The 15,786-nt window shown below is 44.7% G+C and overlaps 1 protein-coding gene across 2 annotated transcripts in view; it reads left to right on the plus strand.

Annotated features, from left to right (window-relative positions):
- Positions 1-15,786, plus strand: part of ADK (adenosine kinase) — a 199,744-nt gene that overhangs the window by 177,998 nt on the left and 5,960 nt on the right. For both annotated transcript variants that reach the window (XM_081864403.1, XM_081864404.1), the window contains exon 10: positions 3,734-3,820. In XM_081864403.1, coding sequence (XP_081720529.1) covers positions 3,734-3,820 — 87 coding nt within the window. The remainder of the gene's footprint in view (positions 1-3,733; positions 3,821-15,786) is intronic.

Genomic DNA, 15,786 nt, shown 5'->3' on the forward strand with positions numbered 1-15,786 from the left:
GTTTGTCTGAAATGTGTTCATGTGTCAAAAGTAGTTAATTCCCGTAAGGGTTGAGAGATGTTGTGGGACATAAAAGAAGACTCACGTGAGCTACACCAGTAACCATACGGTTTTATCCTAGAGCAAGACATTTGGTGTGCTGTGCTTTTTCCTGTAGGAAAATCTGTCTGTGAAATCTATCTAAATTTCACAATATCTTTTTCCTGCACAAATCCCAAAGTGTCTGGCAGCATGTGTGGCATGCAATATCATGCCTTTGACTGGTTCACATCCTGAATTTATATCCTAATGTAAGCAAGATGGGACCAAACAAAGAAAGTGCTAAATGTAAGCTTTGGAAAATGTGTATCAAAAGGTGGAGATGTTTTCAAGCTTGGTTGGATCCCATTGAAGACAGTGGGAGAAGCATTTGATCATCTTGGGCATTTCTTGAGCACTGCTGAACGGAGAGCAAAAGACAGCAATGCAAGTATGTTGTTGCCTTCTGTACTGTCACCCTTCCCGTGATAAGTTCAGAAAGGAAGGAAATATACTCCACACAGTTTAATGGACACTTTGCTTTATTGGTATGTTGCAAGTTTTAGGGCTCAGATGAAACAGATTCTGGGGTGGAACTCTCACAAAAATTAAGCCTTGGGGCAGGGGAGGAGAGGATCCTGTGTGATGCTGCCTATATTGTTTGATTTCTGGGCCCAATTCAGAGTGTTGTTTTTTACCCATAAAGCCTTAAACGGCTCAGGACTGCAGTACCTCAAGGATGCTTCTCCCCATATGAACTGATCCAGACCCTGCAACCATCATCTGAGGCCCGTCTGTGTGCCTCCTCTATGAGAGGTCCAGAGGGTAGCAACATGAGAATGGGCCTTTCCTGTGGTGGCTCCCCTCTTGTGGAATGCTCACCCCAGGGAGGCTCGCCTGGCACCTAAAGATATGTAATGAAGGCTCCAGGCAAAAGCATTTCTCTATAACCATTCTAATTAACATTCTGTAGCCTTTTAAATGTGCTTGTGGGAGGGGGTTTTGTGTTCTCACTTTGAATTTTTATGTCATGAACCGCTGTGTGATCTTTAGATGAAGGGCAGAATACAAATTAAATGAATAAAATTTGGCTGAATGTTTTTTTGGGGGGGTTATATTCAGTGCCTTTTAAAGCTTCAACCTTTTGGGGATGGCTTGCTTTGTGCAAGGAAGAGAGTAAAGGTAAAGGGACCCCTAACCATTAGGTCCAGTCATGACCGACTCTGGGATTGCGGTGCTTATCTCGCTTTATTGGCCGAGGGAGCCGGTGGACAGCTTCCGGGTCATGTGGCCAGCATGACTAAGCTGCTTCTGGCGAACCAGAGCAGCACACGGAAATGCCGTTTACCTTCCCGCCGGAGCGGTACCTATTTATCTACTTGCACTTTGACGTGCTTTTGAACTGCTAGGTTGGCAGGAGCAGGGACCAAGCAACGGGAGCTCACCTAGTCGCGGGGATTCGAACCACCGACCTTCTGATCAGCAAGCCCTAGGCTCTGTGGTTTAACCCACAGTGCCACCCGCATCCCTAAGGAAGAGAGTAGCTGGCCCTTAATTTCTACAGAACAGGACACCAGGGCTGAAATTCACCTTTGAGCCCTGTTATGTGTTTCTGCTCCTTTCTCCTAAGGGTTAAACTACAAGTAATATGGGCATTCCATGATTGGAGCTCCTGGAGTCTTTTTATGTTGCAGAGAGCAGGTATAGAGACACCCTGCCCCATTTGCATCAGGGTGCGGTGTGAAGTGAGGAGGAGTCTTTGTCGCTATGCTGATTCTTTGCCACTTTGCTTGGAACAGAGAGAAGGGCCAGGCGGCCCTTGTGTTGCTGCTGAGGCTGACCAGGGCACCAGCCTGCTCAGGACCACTCTCCCTCGTGCATCAACCCAGCTCAGCCCCACGCCCTGGCTAACCCATCTCTTGCAGGCACACACTTCTCATTGTGTGAATTTGCTCCTCACTTGGGCTCCGGAGGAAAACCATGCACTCTCTGTTACAGCACTCGAGCACAAAGGGCTAGGAGAGGAAACACAGTGCTGTAGCACTTAGGGGCGCTTCCAGACTGTTTTCGTTGTTGTTTGTGATGTTCACGGAGGTCTCTGCAGTCTCCCTGCTGCATCCTTCCTTTCTCATGACTCTTGTAATCACCAGTTCCAGAACACTGTAGAGTATCCTGACAGTGCTCAGCTGAGATTGCCTCCATTCATCCCCCCCCCCTTACTGACAACTCACTTCCCACCCACATTACTTAAACAAGCATAACTCGGTGAGCTAACCATCAGTTTGCAAATTTCTGGGTGAGAGACCTGAACTGTGTGCGTGTGTGCGTAATAAACGGCATTAATTCATTGGAACTCATTGCTGGTGCTTGCCATTGCGGGTCGATTTTATTTTCTATTGCTGTTCAATTAAAAATATGCAGAAGGCTTGGCCGCTTTTATACATTGGCCCACCCTTCTTAGGTGTGTGATTCTTGTAGCCTCCCTGCTTTAATGGCAATAGTTCAGAGTGAATGCACTGCAAATATCTACCCCAGCCAGCAGACTACCATGTGTATAAAGCTGGGTTACCTATAATTAATTTATTAGATTAGATTCAGTAAACAGGTACGTGCCGCAATATGCAGGGGGGTTTTTTGTTGGCAGCCGTCTGTCTTGAGAGACAATGGAGTGTGCCTCTGGGGGTGAAGTCAAACTGCTGTGTTAGCACCAGAGTGACCTCCCCGGGGCATAAGCCTGGGCATTGTGTATGGAGGTCCTGGGCTGCTCAGCCTCACGGATGTGGTCCAAAGGAAAGCAGAGCACTTTGACACCAGCTTGGCTACAGGAGTTGCCAGAAGGAGCTGTACAAGGCTCTGTCCAGCTTCCTTGCTGGAACCGTTTTGCATGATTGCTCTTGATCTTCCTAAACATTTTGACAACTGTGTATTGTGCTGCATCATGCTGCCACGTTCCTTATAGTGGTACCTACGTACATTTTTTAAAAAACAAACAAACCCACCAATGAAAGCTCCTATGGTCACCTGGGAGAGGAGTTGCTTGTTTCCTCCCATCTCATCTGCCTCCCAAAGCACATTCGGTGTATTCCTTCAATGACTGTGAGACAGAACTTGTATAGCCTTCTATGACTCTGGTAATTTACACATTAACAAGGTGGTAATTATGTTTTTATCACATCCTTATGACATTACCCCCTGGAAAGCCCTAGCTGATTAATTAGTAGTACGTATTTAATCTGTTACCCCGACGCTCCAAAATTATTGTACCCACACATTACAAGTTACATGGAGAATGGTACATTCAAGTACACAATTTTTAAATCACTTGAAACAGTCGGCTAGTAGAACTGTAATACGGGGGGGGGGGGGGACCAAGACTAGGAAGTGTATCCATTAAGACCGTAAAACAAAAACAAACACCTAGGGTCGCTTTTTCTTCAAAACAGATGTTGTTCCAGTGTGTTTCGTCTAGAAAGGCACGAAGGCCATGCTCTTTACTGCTTCTTCGCATGGCCAAGGTTGTTTCAAGGCATCTTTGATTGCATCCATTGGCTTCCAGAAGCTCTGATCTAATCCACGCTCCAACTGAGATGCTTTGCGAAGCAATTTTTTGGTTATCGGTTCTTATGAGGCGATCCTTCCTTCTTTGCAGCGTATTAATTCTGGATGGTATCAATCGTTTCCTCAGGCATCTTTTTCTTTCTTTCCCCCCTTGTAGAAAATGAAGTAAGAGCCTTCCCGGTCTTAATTAGTGACCAGAGCGAGATCGTGGACACAAACGGAGCTGGCGATGCCTTCGTGGGAGGTACGTGCCATTTGCATTATCCCTTTTATTTGGAAGTGCCCCCCCCCATCCTTTATTCGAGAACATGGGCAGGTGGTGGCAGGGTGTTCCTTTCCCAAAGTACAGAATGTCAGATTGTTCTTTTCAAGCTTCCATTTTCCTCCCTAAGATTGTGTTTTAATAGACTGCTAATTCTCCCAGGGAAAAATGTGTTTTGTGGCTTTAAAGATAATGTGCTCCTATGCAACATCCACATTGTTTTCACGAGATTAATTGTATCTGTCAGAATGTTGCATAAACAAGCTGCATCAAATATGTTATGCAGCGTACTCAGAATCCCTTGTGGCTTTAAAATTTTAGCACATTGCTGTTCTTTTAAACAAGTTGTGGTGAATATTAAAGAGTATGTAAATAACCGTGCGTAACGTTTGAACTATTTTTCCCCCTCCTCTTCTGTTCATCTGGTTCCTAGGCAGTTGATGTGCGAATACAAAAAGACTACAAAGAGTTAAAAAACAAAGGCTAAAAGTCACAAGTAAAGTAACATCTGCTGCTACTTTTATATCCATTTGCAACCATAATATTTTTTGGCATTGGAGCGTTACATCTATATTTTTGTAGCTGTTGTGGTTCAAAATATCTCAACACAAGCCCTAACAAGTTCTCTTGGTTACTGCAATCTCTGTGTCTTGCAATATGTTTTTTGAAGGCTTTCACTATAGTGAGGGACACGGGTGGCGCTGTGGGTTAAACCACAGAGCCTAGGACTTGCCGATCAGAAGGTCGGCGGTTCGAATCCCGCGACAGGGTGAGCTCCCGTTGCTCGGTCCCTGCTCCTGCCAACCTAGCAGTTTGAAAGCACGTCAAAGTGCAAGTAGATAAATAGGTACCGCTCCGGCGGGAAGGTAAATGGCGTTTCTGTGCGCTGCTCTGGTTCACCAGAAGCGGCTTAGTCATGCTGGCCACATGACCCAGAAGCTGTACGCCGGCTCCCTCGGCCAATAAAGCGAAATGAGCGCCGCAACCCCAGAGTCAGTTGCGGCTGGACCTAATGGTCAGGGGTCCCTTTACCTTTACTTACTACAGTGAGCTTCAAGGCATTGTATCGGACCTTAGTTTTTCTCCAAATAGACTTGCGGAGTCTCAGGGTTTGACCTGAAGTTTCAGAAATTTAGCCACCACCTTAAGTTCTTGCGGGGGAAAGACTAGCATCTCAGGGTAAAGGGACAGAGTATTTTCTGCTCGGACTGAGAACGTTTGCTTATTAACTCTGCCCCATCATCAGTCTCTACCCTAAGCCGTTGGGCCCAGCCAGGCTCTATCCTTTGCATGATCTATGGCACACCCATTTTAGACTCGGGGAACCTGACAACTTTTTATTTCAAAAACACCACCCAAAGAATTGATTTCTAGAGCGAGCCCTATGAGGCCAAATTCCATGTTATGTCACACCTATCAATCACTTTCATGCAAGGCACATTTTAACCTGGGAGGATTATTTGCAATACAGTCGTACCTTGGAAGTTGAACAGGATCCATTCCGGAAGTCCATTCAACTTCCAAAACATTCAAAAACCAAATCACGGCTTCTGATTTGCTGCAAGAAGCTCCTGCAGCCAAACAGAAGCCGCAGAAGCCCTGTCAGACGTTCGGCTTCCAAAACTAGTTCACAAACCAGAACAGTCACTTCTGGGTTTCCGATGTCCAGGAGCCAAAACCTTTGGGAACTAAGCTGTTCGAAAACCAAGGTACGACTGTACTTGGACTAAAACATTTATAGCCTTTCCTTCAGGAAAGTATTGAAAGCAATGAGTTGTTGTTGTTGTTGTTTAATGGGGGCAGCCACTGAATAGTAGGGGCCAGACAGAAAAATTGTATTGGAATTCTAGAATGTTAAGCAAGAAATGGTAGAAATCTGGAAACTTTCTAGTTGGGTTTACTAGGTTTGCAGTGCCCAACATGCATTTTTAAAGAAATCAATATTTGGGTAAGGGAGGAGAATTGAAGGATGCCGCTAAGGCAGAAAAAGGACTTGTGAGCACTGTCTGTTTGTAAAGTGGGGACAAAGAATGCAAATTCTCATGTATGGAACAGTTGCATATTCCTGCATTGCAGGAGACCGGACTAGATGATCGTCAGGGTCATTTCCAACTCTATGATTCTTTGACAGCCCTAGAGGGAATTCTCTGGCTGGCATCATGAGTGAGGGTGATAGAGAGGGTATAGAGAAAAGGCTGCCTCACCTGGAAATATGCCCCTTATTTTACAGCCTAGAAATGCTGTTCTTTGTCACTGATAACCTGGTAAAGTGGTACCTCGGGTTAAGTACTTAATTCATTCCAGAGGTCCGTTCTTAACCTGAAACTGTTCTTAACCTGAAGCACCACTTTAGCTAATGGGGCCTCCAGCTGCCACTGCGCCGCCGGAGCACGATTTCTGTTCTCATCCTGAAGCAAAGTTCTTAACCCGAGGTAGTATTTCTGGATTAGCAGAGTCTGTAACCTGAAGTGTATGTAACCTGAAGCGTATGTAACCCGAGGTACCACTGTAGTTCAAAAGCACAGAAACATGTAATGGCAAAAATCTTGATTGAGTGCAGAATTAAGACATCTGACTGATCCTCATAAGCACACCAGTATGCAGGAAAAGGCAAAACTCTGAATGTCTTCAGTGACCTTCTTGAGCAGCTTTAACTCAGCTGTATGGCAGATGACATTTCCTTTTTATCAAGACAAACTAAATACGTTGGTAACTGTAAACATTATGCTTCTGTGCATGTACCAACCCCTTAGTTTGCACGAGCATCCAAATGTCTGCTGAGCACTGGAAGCAACACAAAGCTTCTGTTTGGAAGTCTTTTGGACTAAGGAAGATGAACAGAAAAAGAGAGGGACAGCTGGAGGAACTGTCTGGATCAAATAAAAAACAATTGGTTGTGAATAATTCAGAACTGGCTATGGTGACATAGGGCAGTATTTTGAGTGAGGTCTTGGAAGTGAAAATAGAGTTGCCTTGATGAGCAGGGACCATTGCTGTTCTTCCAGGTACAAGGAGTGGCGTGGAAGAAGGGGGAAATAACAGGAGTGGCAGCAACTGACTCTGTTTGTGATGGAGGGAACATGGACCTGTGCATTGCATAGACCCATGAGAATTGCAAAAAATGCATCATCATCATCATCATCATCATCATCATCATCAATACCCCACACACTCTGGGCAGCTCCCGAAAAAATCTTAAAAACACAATAAATCATCAAATATTAAAAACTTCCCTAAACAGGGTTGCCTTCAGATGTTTTTAAAAAGTCAGGTAGTTGTTTATTTCTTTGACATCTGATGGAAGGGTGTTCCACAGGGAGGGCGCCACTACTGAGAAGGCCCTCTACCTGGTTCCCTGTAACTTCTTGCAGTGAGGGAACTGCCAGAAGGCCCTCGGAGCTGGATTTCAGTGTCCTGGCTGAACGATGGGGGTGGAGACGCTCCTTCAGGTATACAGGACCGAGGCCGTTTGGGGCATATCACATCCCTGCTACCTGGGGCAGAGCAGGCATGGATTCCCAGTGCCAGGGTTAGGAGCAGCTTTTAGCATCTTCTCTACCATTGCCCTTTAGCATTTGTTTTCCATTGCTGTATGAACTGAGGAAGACTTTAGGTCCTATTTTGCAGGGAAAGGGTGTGTGAGAAAAAGCTGCCATCAGGACCAACTGAAGCTGTCAAACTATGTGGACCATCGGTCATCTGTAGTTGGGATCAATTTTGTTCTGGTGTCTCATGGCAAACACACTTTAAACTGGAAGGGAAATATTTTTCCTTCTTTGTTTTTGTTTGTTTACAGAACTTTTGTAGCATAGCTTAATTATAAAATTTCTCTAAAGCTGCTGTTCTCCTAAGTTCACCTCAGTGTGACAGTGCCCTTTTAAGTGCTGAACCCTAGCTTCAGCAAAATCCAGCATTTTGCACAGTTCAGAAGCATGTGCCTTTTGGTTGCCTGTCTTAAAGTGCTCACACCTTCCCTCTTATTAGCTCCTATATTTCTGCCATAATTTGGTTTCCTGATTCTGGGTATGAGCTCCACATCCTGCCCAGATCAGTGGGATGGCTCTTCTTTCTGTACTGACTGAATAAAAGCTTTTGCTTTCTTTGCCCAGGGAAGCTACACTATCCAGCAGCTATTATTCAGCTGGCAAAGCATGTTGAACCCATGTTGGGAGATCTTTTAAGGTGTGCATCGAAGCCTTAAAGTGTGCTTTGAGCTTTTCCAGCAAGATCTTCATTTTTTGCCACGTTCTCTAGGTTGGAGTTTGCACGCTGTAGAAAAACACATTTGGTGTGCCAGAGAGATACATTACTAAAATGCATTGCCACTGATGGTGCTTCAGAAATACATCTTGGTCAAGCTTATAATATCTGCTGCTTCTAGTGGGTCTGTTGTTGTTAACACAACTTCTCTACAGTGTTTTTCAGCAGCCCTTTCAAATATTATTTATAAAAGGGTTTTTCCCCCCTTGGATATCATGTCAGAGCCCTGAAATACATCCCTTAAATGTTTGCATTGCTCTGAGGAACTTCATTATTTATCAACTAGCTAGCTTTGTGTCATTCATTAAATATATATAGCTTTTTCTGTTCTAAAGATCTTCATGAATGAAGCATGGCAGGGTTGGGGGGAAGCGGAGACCAAAGGATGTTTTAGCTGTAGTTTCTTTCCTTCCAAGTGAAGATAAAGTGTGAAAGAGATTAGGTCAACACTGGCGTCTGATTTGACTCTGAGGATCCTCTTATTGCAGCTGTATAAAGCGTTGAAAATAAAATTCAGCCTTTTGACTGACAGCCTGTTTCCCCTGGTATAATAGCTGAACTTTCTGATGAAGCATCTGTCTTGACTTGGAAAGGGCTGGCTGTCATTCCAGCTACCCGCTTATGGCCGTGCTTGGCAATTTGTGTCATTCTTAACCCACCAAGATAAATGCCGTATCTCGAGCCAGGCTTCTCTGAGGCCTCTTGGTCTCTGTAACTGGCCTTCCATAAACTAAATATTGCCAAATTATATGCTTTCGGTGTATTTTTCTCTGTCACATTTGAAAGATCCTTATTATTTTGATAAATGTTTTGGCTGTACAGCGCTATGGATTTTCTAATCCAGTTATCGCCATTTAGAAGCTGCCTCTCCTTTTAAAGATTCCAGCCACATTTAAAGATATTAGCAAGTGGGACCTCACACACAGGAGGAGGAGGAGGAGGAGGAGAGCTATTCCTGCTGTGGGCTCCAGACAGCATTGTAGTTTCGGGAGCTGGGAAAGGCATAAATAACACCTTTTTACTTACCACCCCACAGCCTTCCTATGCTGTGCTCTTGTAAGCACTTTATTGCTCTGTTGGGGGGGAGTCTGGGAAGGATGCCCTTGTTCCTTCCTCCTATAACATCTCAGTCTACTGCGATTTTGATGACAAACTCCTTCGTTCCGGATAGCCGCATTGTAGTCTAGTCCTGGCATCCCCTTTGTTTTTTTTTTTTAAATAATTTTTATTGGGTTTTTACATTTTATAACAACAGACACACACACAAAAACAAAGACAAACAAGCACACAAATACACATACCCTAAGTTTCTTTACCCACTTTCATTGACTTCCCCCCACCCCCTCCTCTTACATCCCAATTCCAAAATTAATTCAGCAAGTTCTTACCTAACCTCTTAAAGATATTCACATTGCTTTTAAAAATTAAAATCTTTTGTTTATCTGTATTCAACTATCCAATTCTCTTATAATCATTAATTTCTTTTTTTTTAAGGTCGATCTAACTTCCCCTTCACAAATTTTCCCTTTATTATATTAATTATAGGTCACATTGACCAAGTAAAACAAAACATAACATTTTATAATTCTATTCTCTCCCCCCCCTGCCCCGGTTTCTGTCCCTTCCTAGACAAATGTCCAGAAAACAAACAAAAAATATTTCTAGCCCGGATTCCTCACGTCCGAGGCGTCTGATTCTCTGTCAGTCCCTCTCTGCCAGCTATATTGGTAGTCCTCTTTGATGGTCCTAAGACCCCGAAGGAGTTCAGTCAGAGTCAGATCATATTTTCTTTCATTCAGAATGTTGAAGAGTGTTTGCTGCGAAAGACCATCTAGTTTTCCATACTCAAGAGAAAAGTCCCAATCATATTGCTTTGTTCTTTCTAGTTTTAATATTCCAAGTACTCCAGGGGCTTCTCTCTTCTTCTTTCTCATCTTTCGCAGGTCTGTAATCCAGAGGTCTTCTTGCTCATACTCTAACGCTGCAGATTTCTGGTTGATATTTTCCACTTGTAGTGTCTGAACTCCTTCTTTTTTCTCTGTCAATTCCAAAGGCATCTCTTCCTGCTCAGCTGCAGAATTTTTATCGTACATCTCCTTTGTGCATTCAGCAGAGTTGTTTGTTTCAGAATTCAAGGTCATAAAAACTTTACTCAGAGCCATACTCTGCTCCTGCAGGATTCCCACGAGAAAAAACATTTTTTCTATCTCCGCCAGTAATTTTCCCTCTGCAGCCATTGTAATGTCACTAATTCCCCCTAGGGGGCTTTCAGTTATTTAGTAGTCCTTTTCCAATAATCTGTTACTTTGTTATTATCAATACTTTGTTTCCAATCGCCTCAGTCCAAATGTATCAGCTTTAATTCCAAGAGTTATTAAATAGCAAAATTCTTTACTTTGTCCGCCCGTTTGACAGCTTCTTTGACAGCTGTCAAACTCCTTTCACTTCTTCCTCCGGGACCCAAATAGGACACTCCCGGGTTTTTTGGGGGGGATACACACAAAGTTCCAAATTCCCTTTCTCTCCAGCACAAAAATCTTGTTCTATCAAATTTGTGAGAAACTTTTAAATCATCAAAACAGTATTCATTCCGCCTTAATTCTCCGTTCCTTGCTTTGAAACGTCTATAAGTAGAGGGGGTGCGGACTTCCCTTTAACACATCCCCCGATCGTGCCGAATTCACAGGATAAAATTTTTAAAGTCCAAATTCCACTACTCACGGGTCCTTTGTTATCCAGTCCAAATTTTGGGAAGAAAGTCAGCGCTCTCCGGCCATGGCTTGCGGCTTCGCTCTACTGAGGTAGCGGTCTACTCTCAGCACCACGCCACTCTCCGTACCCTCTCCGCAGCCTTTAAAAAGGCTCTTCGTGGGTCGGGGAGGGCGCTTAAGGTGCCCACCGAGTCACCAAGTCCGCAGGCTTCCGCGCCTGCGGTTTCTGAGGGTCCCCGTGTCGCCGGCACGGCAAGACCCGTCCTCAGCAGAGCCGATTCCCTCCGGAGCTCGGAGGGAATCCGCCATTAGCCGTTCGCGCTAACCCGGAAGTCTAGTCCTGGCATCCCCTTTGTTGGCAGCAGAGGCTTCCCAGTCCTAAATCTGGAATCACCAAATACTTCCCAGTCCTAAATCTGGAATCACCAAATACTTTCAGATTTCAGCAGAGACCTGTACGAGGACAACATCCCCACACACCTCTTGCTCTCCTCTCCGTTCTGTATGTGCCCTTCCATTGTCACAAGCCCACCTTGTGGTGGGCCAGTGTGGTGTAGTGGTTAAGAGCGATAGACTCGTAATCTGGGGAACCGGGTTCGCATCTCTGCTCCTCCACATGCAGCTGCTGGCTGACCTTGGGCCAGTCACACTTCTCTGAAGTCTCTCAGCCTCACTCACCTCACAGAGTGTTTGTTGTGGGGGAGGAAGGGAAAGGAGAATGTTAGCCGCTTTGAGACTCCTGAAGGGGAGTGATAAAGCGGGGTATCAAATCCAAACTCTTCTTCTTCTTCTTAGCTCCTTCGCTCCTGGAGGGCCGAGGTTGAGGAAGCCAGCAATAGAGCCATGTGTGCATTCCTTTCCTATTTGACTTCGTTCTGTTGCCACAGCTACATCAAATTTTATATTTTCTGCTCTCCTTTTGTAACTAACAGATAGCAAAATGTGGGGGAAATCACTTAAAATGTTGTGTTTGGGTCAAACTTGGCTAGGAAAGAAGCATTTACTATTTAGCATGTGGTCCATTTGATAAGCAATGATCTCATTGTGCTTTTTTTTTCATTCTTGGAGATGAAAAATATTGATATTGAGTAAAAATATTGACACGTCTCAGGCTGTTTGTTCCAGCTTTCTGGACTCCTGCAGAGTATTTTATAACAACCTTATTGATGGGCCTCTTTACCCAGCTCTCTAGGTTTAACTGAGCTGAGTCGATTTGCCACCACAGCTTCAAGTAGCTGTTACAGAACAAGCAAGACATCCTAATAAAGCTGTAAGTGTGTTTGCTCAAACATGGTATTGATTTTACTTGGTGAGGGGGAAGCAAGTCCTTAGCATGGTGTCAGGGCGGATGAGCCGAACTGCAGTTTTTCATTGTTGTCTGTCGTGGATGTGGAAAGCTAAGTGAAGCTGCAAGGGGATAAGTTAGAATTGCCAGAAATTTAAGGTCAAATCCAACACTGCATGCATGGAGTTCTGCTTGTGCAACCAGACTTCCCCTTCCTCTCTCTTCCCCATGTGCCCTCAAAATCTGCTCCAGTTGGTCCTGCAACTATGCGGAGCAGATTTTAAGGTTGTGGAAGGCAGGGGGAGAAGATGAGAGGAAGGGAAAGTTCTGTTGCGCTAGTGGAACAGCTTTTTCTTGCTTCTTTCTTCTTGCTTCTTTGGCGATCCCTCATAGCCAAGTAAGATGGTCTTCCAAAACAGGGTTTTAGCAGTGAGTCCGTAAGTGACTGTGGAGGCCAATTCAGGATCCACACATCCTTCCACAGTGGGGACATAGGTTTCTGGGCAGGAGTTGATCACGGTGAGGGTTTGCCAAGCATGCCTTCCTCTTGGCACCTTTCTCCCTTTCGTCCTGAGTTTGAGTGTCTTCAAAGCCCATGACACCTTTGGTAAAGGCTGTTCTCCAATTGGAGCGCTTGCAGGCCAGTGTTTGTGGTTCGAGGACCCAACCCCCGCGAAGTGAAATGAAGACACAGGGACACGTGATATAAGGTTAATGGGCTAGAAAAGGCCACAACTTTATTGATTACAGCAATGAAAAGGTATTGGCTTAGGCATTGGATTGTGAAACAAGTGGGTTTATTCACCAGGGGTTCATCACAAAGAGAAATGAGGCCAGGGAGAGAGGCTGGCGCTGCAGCATAAAGGCTGCTGGACATGCCCCCCCCCACATGGCACCTGGTTGGACGGCCACCAGGGGGGGCGTGAGCGCCAGCCAGGTGAGCTGGAGGCAGGGGGCAATGCCCCCTGCTAGGAGCGGTGTTTGGGCTCCCGCCCACAACCACTCCCTCCCCTCTCTTTCAGGGAGGAGAGTCTTTCCCAGTTGTCTGTGTTTATACTGCATTTTTTTAGATTTGAGAGAGTCTTTAAACCTCTTTTGTTGACCGCCAGCATTGATAGAATCCTTAAGCTGTAAAATCTGCTAACTACATGGCTCTGAGTTGGGGCTGGTGAGGGAAGGGATAGTTTGCAGTGGTTTCCACTTATGTCTTGGATTCAGCCAGCCAACCAGCTACAAATCCACCTGACAGTTACCTTGTCCAGCCCACATTTTACCAACTTCTGAGCAAGAATATCTTGGGGGACTTCTCCCCAGTCTTTATTTTGTCCAACAACAAAATGTTTTCTGGGATTAAGTTATTTGCAAAGAGGGATGTGGGTTTGGGATCTTTGATGTCACACAAAGTACAGCAGGATAGAGATCAATGGCAGCTGAAAATATTTGCTGGGTACCATGCCAAGTTAACATTTGGAGATACTTGTCAAATCAGCAGGAGGCAACCTTGGGCTTTACGACAAATCACGGGCAGAGGATGAGTGAATGACAGCAAAATGAAATGAGCTCCGTATGTATTTTTCAGGTGCACATTTTGCCCAGGGGTCCATTGCAGTTTCCCCTTTTTAATAACCATGAGCAGAGAATTCAGACGTCACTCACGTAAACGTAACTCTGGGGGCACCTTTAGTCCAAAGTCACTCACAGCCATTTGTATTAAAGTAATTGGAGGGAAGCACAGGTTTGTATTCCACCTTTTGGAGAAGAGAGACGGCCCTTTAAGAAATAGTTGTCCTTGCATAAGATCTATTCCAACTCTTTGAAAATCCATGGGCCAAATTGCCAAATATGTGGCAAACCGCAAGTCCTTACCCAAAACATGCTCCAATTTACTTCAGCAGGACTAATCCAGAATGTTTAATGTTAAAAGTTATTTGCCATTCCTAGTGGCATGAAATTAGATGCCAAGTTGCATCTTTTAAAACACTAAAAAGAAAGCAAGTTTTCATTCAGAGTAGCCAGGCCTGGGTCTGATAAAGGCAAATCGACCATACTTTTTGACTGCCACGGCCGCCATCTGCCACACAATTAAATCATCGACATTGCATCGTGTTGGTGTTAGTTGGTTTGTTCGCTGATTAAGATGGCAAATCGTCTGCGTGAAGCTCTGAGTGCCTGACCACCTAACTGCAATTGACCTGCCTCGTGGGCAGCCCATCATCCATGCCAGCGACTCTGAAAGTCTTCCAGAAATCAGAGCGCTATTAGCAAAGAGCTGGGGGATGATTGAATATCACAGCAGCACCTTCGTAAATAACACATGGCTGGCTGGGGTGAGCAGCTGTTTCCACCAAATGTGATGCAAAATGCCAGTGAGAGCATTCAAACATGGTGGCAATGGTTTCATATTTAGTGCATTGTCTTTTTAACAACAAAAAGAAAATGTTTGAGTCTTTTGCAGCTTGAACTTTTCGAAGATCTGTCATGTAAACAAGGCTAAATCCCCATTTCATGGGCTGGCATGAATGTTTCTTTATTTCTTCTTTTTTAAAGTATTTAAGGAAGCAGAAACAGGGGTGCAGAAACCCATTAAACGGTACGCAATTGGTGGAAAAGATTTATTACAAATTGACAAACACCAGCAGCTTTCTCTATCGAAGCCAGGTTCATTTGGCTTAGGGTCTTGCTTTATAAAAATATTTTTTCTATTCCTCTTTTGGCCTAAAAGTAAACATCTTTTGATAGCAACGGCAAAACATTTTTCAGCCAAACAGTCTTGCCAGAACTCCAGGCTTTTTATTTGATTTTTAACTGTTGGGTCTCATAATTTGAACCATCTGAGCTTTCACATTTAATGTAAAAAATAAACAAAAAAACCCACCGTAAAAATTCTTGTTTATAATTTGCTTTTTTATTTAAAAGCATGTACTGGGGGCTGAACTTCCTCAACAGGGAGGCTCCCTGTGTGATTGAGAACCTTGGAAATGAGAGCCCAGCTGCAAAGGTTTAGGCCCCTTATGTGTAACACCCTCCAGAGTCGGCAGCAGCTAAACACCAGAGCCCAGGATCTTCACCCACACAGATATGAATAGAATTATAACAGCTCTTCCATATGCAACACCTGGGAGGGGTGGCCATCTTTGTCTTCCCACTGTTCCTAGCAGGCTTGGAAACCTATTGGGACAGGCAAAAGCAGCTGAAGTTGAAATCAGAATCTTGGGAGCGGCCGCCGAGACCATATAACACCAGTCTTGAAAGACATTGGCTCCCAGTACGTTTCCGAGCACAATTCAAAGTGTTGGTGCTGACCTTTAAAGCCCTAAACGGCCTCGGTCCTGTATACCTGAAGGAGCGTCTCCACCCCCATTGTTCTACCCGGACACTGAGGTCCAGCACTGAGGGCCTTCTGGCGGTTCCCTCACTGCGAGAAGTGAGGTTATAGGGAACCAGGCAGAGGGCCTTCTCGGTAGTGGCGCCCTCCCTGTGGAACGCCCTCCCATCAGATGTCAAAGAGAACAACAACTACCAGACTTTTAGAAGACATCTGAAGGCAGCCCTGTTTAGGGAAGCTTTTAATGTTTGATGTATTACAGTATTTTAATATTTTTTTGGAAGCCGCCCAGAGTGGCTGGGGGGGGCAGCCAGATGGGCGGGGTATAAATAAATTATTATTATTATTATTATTATTGGAAATGGGT

This window comes from Podarcis erhardii (assembly GCF_964252035.2).
Source record: "Podarcis erhardii genome assembly, chromosome: 5".
In the NCBI taxonomy this organism is placed as follows: domain Eukaryota; kingdom Metazoa; phylum Chordata; class Lepidosauria; order Squamata; family Lacertidae; genus Podarcis; species Podarcis erhardii.